Source organism: Pteropus vampyrus, unplaced genomic scaffold (assembly GCF_000151845.1).
Source record: "Pteropus vampyrus isolate Shadow unplaced genomic scaffold, Pvam_2.0 Scaffold83, whole genome shotgun sequence".
In the NCBI taxonomy this organism is placed as follows: Eukaryota; Metazoa; Chordata; class Mammalia; order Chiroptera; family Pteropodidae; genus Pteropus; species Pteropus vampyrus.
Window position 1 is genome coordinate 3674468 of NW_011888864.1, and position 6349 is coordinate 3680816.

At 40.6% G+C, this 6349-nt stretch overlaps 1 protein-coding gene across 1 annotated transcript in view; it reads left to right on the forward strand.

Annotated features, from left to right (window-relative positions):
* The first annotated feature begins 4715 nt into the window (after positions 1-4715).
* SLC10A2 (solute carrier family 10 member 2) overlaps positions 4716-6349 on the forward strand; it is a 23520-nt gene continuing 21886 nt past the window's right edge. The window contains exon 1 of the mRNA XM_011363187.2: positions 4716-5291. Within this exon, the coding sequence (XP_011361489.1) occupies positions 4915-5291 (377 nt within the window). The 5' untranslated portion in view covers positions 4716-4914. The remainder of the gene's footprint in view (positions 5292-6349) is intronic.

A 6349-nucleotide genomic window follows, 5' to 3' on the forward strand; every position in this document is an offset into this window, starting at 1 on the left:
CCAGCACAGGGTACTAGGAAGCAACTAAACTGAGAGCAATAATACAGTGTACCACAAGACATGCCAAGGATTCCTAGAAATTCACTGTTCGTGAAGAAAATGTAAACTCAAAAAGGTAAGTAACAAAAATTTTATCAAGTTCACAACAGAGAGCAGGAGATGCTAGCAAAATACATGAATCAATTCTCCACGTTAAGTTTATAGGTTACTAATGAACCAAAAGGGCATAAACATTGTCTTCTGTTAGGAAGACTTGCTTGAAAGTTTATCTAGAAATGAGTAACCAAAAAAACCTAATTAAAGGTTCACAGAGATTAATGATTTTAGACATTTCAAAAGCATTTGACAACAACAAAATTACTAAGCCATGTTAAAATGCTGAAGTCGAAATATTCATTTCTCACCCTCCCTTCTGATGCTTGTCCCCCACACCCCCACTATGACTCCCTGCTTTATTCTCCCATGACGTCTTCTCATTGTGTTATCTTTCTGTCTCTTGCCTTCACTAGGCCAGACCATATATCTTCTCCCAGTGTGTTCTTACCAAAAGAGAAGTGTTTTTTTGTAACTTTATATTGAAGTAAGGCACCCTTGTGTCCCTTTCAGTCTATGCTCTCCCACACTCCAAGAATGGAGACCAACCTGACTTCCAACACCAGATTAGCTTTGCATTGTTTTAGATGTGCTCTTGTGTGTCCGGCTTCTTTCACTCAACATCAGCTTTACGAGAAAAAAATCAATAGGTAGATCATTCATCCTAATTATGTATTAAATTATGTCTTGTGACTGAATCACAATATTTTTACCCATTCTACTTTTGGTGGATATTTGGATTATTTTCAGGTTGGCGCTATTAAGAATAGGGCTACTATGAACATTCTAGTTCGTGTTTTTCTGGAAATGCGATTTATGAATTTATTTGGATCTTTACCTATAACTAGAATGACTGGGTCATAGGCCATGGGTATATTTAGCTTTAACAGTTTTTGAAAGTGGTTGTACCATCCTCCAAACTTTAAGGTTTCACAATCATTTAAAAAAGCCTTAACAGTTGGCACAGTCTTTCCAAAAGAGGCATGTAGTGACCTCACCTTTAGAAACAATAGGTTAAGGATAAGACATGGTACGTGCTAACCGCCATGTCTCACTTCTAGTTAGTTATCTGCTAAAAATTTATTAACTAGAGGGATTTACTGGCCGGATCACTGCCTATAGGTACAAAATATTTTAACAATGACGCATTCTGCTTCTGTACCCCTGCTTGCTTACCCACCTCTTAGTTATCAGTTAATGAATGGAGGAGATATAGTCTTTTGTGTAAAAATTAAGGATGTGGGGGATGGAATCGAGGGCTTAAAACCTTTGTGCCCCTGCGTCTCGGGGCTGCTCCTTGGCAAGGACAGCCGCCGGCTAATAAACTCTCTTGGATTAGAGCACTCGAGTTGGGCCTGGTTATTTCGGTCACAACAAGGCAGACCCGGAACCCATGCCTTCTGACTCCAAGTCTAGTGCTTTTTACATTGAGTAAATTTTAAACCCTCTACACTACTTTCTCCTCACCAAAACTTTGCCACCTTCTTCCTTTAATGCTTCTCAATTGAATAGACAGCTAGTGTTTATGAGCTCTTCTCCCCAGGGTATTTTTGCCTTAAAGAGGGTCAGTAGAGACTTCAAATACTAATTCTAATTGTGAGAATTTCAGGTCCCATAAAAGTTCAGTCCATAAGAAGAAACGGGGGAAAAGGAGAGAGGGAGATTTTTTCAGTCACAGGGAACTAAGTATTCAAAAGAATCACTCAAATCCCAAATGACTATTTATCTGAATAAAGCCATCCTGATGAAACACGATAGGAAATAGAACGCTTGTTTTTTATCATGTGAATGTCAGGGCAAACACTTTGGAGATTTATTAAACCCTTACTTCTCCAAAGCGATACATTGGAACCAAAGGGAAGCCTGAGTGGTTTAATTGACCCATAACCAGCCAAGTCTCCACCCAGGAAACTAGGAGCAGGAATTTGCTGCCGGTTTCTTGAAGATAGCCTATACCTGAGCCCAGTGCATGAAGAAGCAGTAGAAAAAAATTGAGAAAGATGACAATGGAAATCAAGCCCCAACCCTTGATGGCCCACTCAGGTGTACATCTGTTCCCCAATTCTGTGTTGTAATTAAAGAGAAATGGTTTTTACATATTAAGATATTTTCCATTTATCCTAGTCTGATGCCTGAATTTAAATGCAGTTCAAGTTAAGAGTACTAATTAATTGTGAATCACTCCAATACTTGAATATAAGGCCTCTCGAGCCTAATGTGCAAATTTATGTAAAAACAATGTGAAAATTAGAAATGCATTGGCACATTTTTTTAAACCAGAACTGTAGCACTCTGTCTAGTCAAACAGACTGCTCATTTGCAAGTTGTCTATATGCAAAGCATTCTGCCCCTGGGAGCCTCAAATCTCCTTAGCAAGTCATCTGAAATTTGAGAAGAGCTTTGTTCTGAATCTGCTATCTGCTCTTTTCACTTTCTCTTCTCTGCTTCCAGCAGAGCAGACAAAAAGCTAAGTACAGATTTCACCTGGCAACCCCAAGGATGGCCAGAACCTGAAGCCTACCCAGGGAAAATTCCAAACCGCTCCCTCCAACCCAAAGGACTCAAATTTCCCTTTGCAGACTGGACCTGGTCTGTTTATGGGTACATACTGGGCTAGCTTTTGGAATCTCAGTAAAGTTTGATGTTAAAGCAGGGCAGCTGTTTTGAAAGCTGATCAATAGTGCAGACACGTCAGAGTCAGGATTCTGCAGTTCTGGGGCTTCACCCATTCTTCAGAGAAAGAGCCAGCATTGACAGGTACCCAGGTGCAGCAGCAGGGGGCGCATCTGGCACATGAGCCCAAAGCAGACTGCCACCTGAGCCAGAAGTGTGTCAGAGGTCAGTCACAGGAGATGCTGGGACGGGGCCAGCAGGGCAAGGTCAAGTCATTCCACACCCAGGAGTTGGAGGGGAGCCCTTCTGGAAATTCCCTAGTTAATCATATAGCTGTGGAATGGAAAGGATGATGAGAGAGACAGGAGGATCTTCCAGGAACTGGCAAGCAGCCAGGCAGAGCTAATGGCAGCCCACCCACGCAAGATAAGGCAGGCAGTGGATCCTGATAGCTGAGAAGGAGCACTCTGGGACAGGAGCTGCACCAACAGTGAGTGTGAATCACTGTCACCTCTAAGAGGCTGACTCAAGGTTTTCCCAGCAGCTCAATCCCAGATTAAAGGGGCATCATCTCTAGGCCCCCAGCCTCCAGTCACACCTCTGCTTGGTGGCCCACTCTGCTGCCCACAGCTCATGTTTGCTCGAGTTATGCAAAAGGTTAATTTCTCATAATGACTTGTTCTTTAAATGCTGCTTTCATTGTGACCTGTAAATTCAATTTTCACCAGTTCGAGTAGTTGTCATCACACTGATATTAGCATCCTAAGGCCCCAATACTCAAAGTGTGGTCTCTGAATTTGCATTATCATCCTCAACTCTGAGTATGTCAGAAATTCAGACATCTGGGGCCCACTGCAGACTTCCAGAATCAGACTCTGCATTTAATAAGACCCACAAGGGATTCATGTGCACACTGAGTTTTGAGTAAGTGTTCTAAGATATTCCTCTAAATCTCTACCAAGCCAAGCTGAGTTTCAGTATTTCTAGTTATCAGCTGGGTAACCTTGAATAGGGCACTTTTTTTCTTCAACCCTCAAGTCCTCATCTGTAAAATGGGGATGCTAATCCTACTTAAAGTTAGTTAAATTGAATAATAATTAGAATTTGTCCTATAAGTTGTGAATAATGATCAAAATATTCAACTTTATTCTTATGTTGTATCCTGACTGAATGATTGTATCATAAACTCCTAAAAGCAGGAACAATTTTCCCTCTACCTCTTTTTTATCCTCTCTATACACTGAGTGTAGTGTTCTGCTCATAATGAGGTTGACTATTTGACATTTACAAAAATCAACCTCCCTTGGAATTTCCAACTGTCTCTCCACCCCCCTCCCCCAAAATTCTAATTTCAATTTCCAACTCCAAGCACAAAGAGCTCCTGTCACTTTGACCTAATCCTCTGAGGTTCATCCCTCTAAATAAGTGTATTGTCACTATCTGTAAAGCACTTTGTTACTATGGCAACACATTCATAATTGGGTGTGTGAGTAATTGAGAGTGGCTCCCCTGACCAGGGGCCCTCCTGCCAGACTATACAGAAAACATTCTGTCCTCCTACATGTCACCCACCCATAGGTTTGCATCAAGACCCTACGAATTTCTCCACTTTACATGTATTTTATCAATACTATAGACCAACAGGAGCAGAAGGATAGATATGGTAGGAAAAGTACTGGGGGAGGAAATTGAAGGTCTCAGTTTCAGTTCAGAGTCTAACTCAACTTTTCAGGACCCACACGTAGGCCCCCGCCATCCCCCTTATTTAAAAGAGATGAGTGAACAACGTGCTTTCCTAGGCTTAACCTCTCCCATGTTCTATAATATTCTCAGCCTCACTTAACTCAGCCTCATTTAACAAACCTTTCCAGCATTAAACATTAACACAGCTCTTTTTATATGGCACGGTTCATTACCATGCCAATAAATGATTAATTATAATTCTCCTTCTGGACCAATAATTTGGCGGGACTTTTATGATTCATAATTTGTGCTGTGTTGGAATGTTACCATTCGAAACTGACATACCAGCATTTATTGTTTTTTATTGCCTCTCTGAGGTCGCTTTTGAAAGAGACACCAAGTGACACATGTTTAAGAAGGGTTTAAAAGTTTGACGTGGTTGGAGTAGGAATTACTTATCTAGCGAGGAGTGGAGGATTGATGCTTCTGTGCATTTCTGTGATCATTTGAGCCTCAAACCCAGCAATGAATAATTCAACAGGCTGTTTGGCCACTGCAACAGTTTGTGATGGTGCATCCTGTGTGGTACCTGCCAGCAATTTCAATAACATTTTAAGTGTGATCCTGAGTATCGTCTTGACCATCTTACTGGCTATGGTAATGTTCTCCATGGGATGCAATGTGGAAGTCAAGAAATTCCTGGAGCACATAAAGCGGCCGTGGGGCATATGTATTGGCTTCCTCTGTCAGTTTGGAATCATGCCCCTCGTGGGATTCATCTTGTCAGTGGCCTTTGACATCCTGCCCATCCAGGCTGTAGTGGTGCTGATCATGGGATGCTGTCCCGGAGGAACTGCCTCCAATATTTTGGCCTATTGGGTCGATGGCGACATGGACCTAAGGTAAGATATCTAAACCTCCATATACTGCTATCGCGTTGAATTAATCTTTCAGAACCTGTGGCATTTTGACTATTCATCAGGTCTGCCACTGAATTAGGGTACAACTGAGGAAGTAAACAGAAAGGAATAAATGATTTTACTTGCCTTCCTGTGTAGCTGCTTGCCCATTGAAATTTGAGGGTTACATATATATATATTTTTAATCTAACTCAGTTAGTAGGGAGTTGGATAATTACTGTTTATCTTTGGGAAAAGGGTCAAAGTTTTTTAAAATGGAAATCTTTTTCAAGCCACACAGGCTGCAGCTGAGAAAGTTTTCTTTGTCTATGAGAAAAAACAACAAACAAACAAACAAAACTTTGTGGTGATGAGGAGCTTTGCCTGTAATCATGAAATCAAATTGTTCATTCAACATTAGAATCTTTGATGAGATAATAGTCAACTCTACCAAACACAGCTAGTTCTTTTGACAAGCTTTTTCTTGGTATAAAGCAAAGGAAGAATTTGTACATTTGTTTTCAAATTAAAAGAAAAACACTTAGAGCAGCTTCTTTAAAAAAAAAAAAAATTATGCTTACCTTACTATAAAATAAACAGAAAATGGTTTCTCTGCTTCCCACAGAGTAATTTAAATTGCAATGATTTCCCAATTCATCCTGTGCCAGTCTGAACTAGCACTAGAAAAAAAAAGCTAATAGAAATAAGGCAAAGCATTAATGTGACAAGACTGAGAATTTTAATGCTGCAAGTCGAATAGACAAATGTCTTTTTCCTTACCTCACAATTCCTCATTTCCTGTGAAAGGTATGCATTTCTGCAAACCAGCCAGGTGTTAATGTAACGTATGCTTATTAAACACTGTACTCTAGGCAATCAGCTCTGTTAATCACCAGCTACTATACTCAGAAGAGAGAAGCTCAAAGTATAAAAATGTAACCACTGCAAAATGTAAAACCATTCCAGGTCAATCCAGTGTCTAGTGAGCAATTGGGAGCCTGCCACCGCATCTGAGCTGATGCTGATTTCACCAGGAGCTCTGGAAAAACCATTCAAATTAT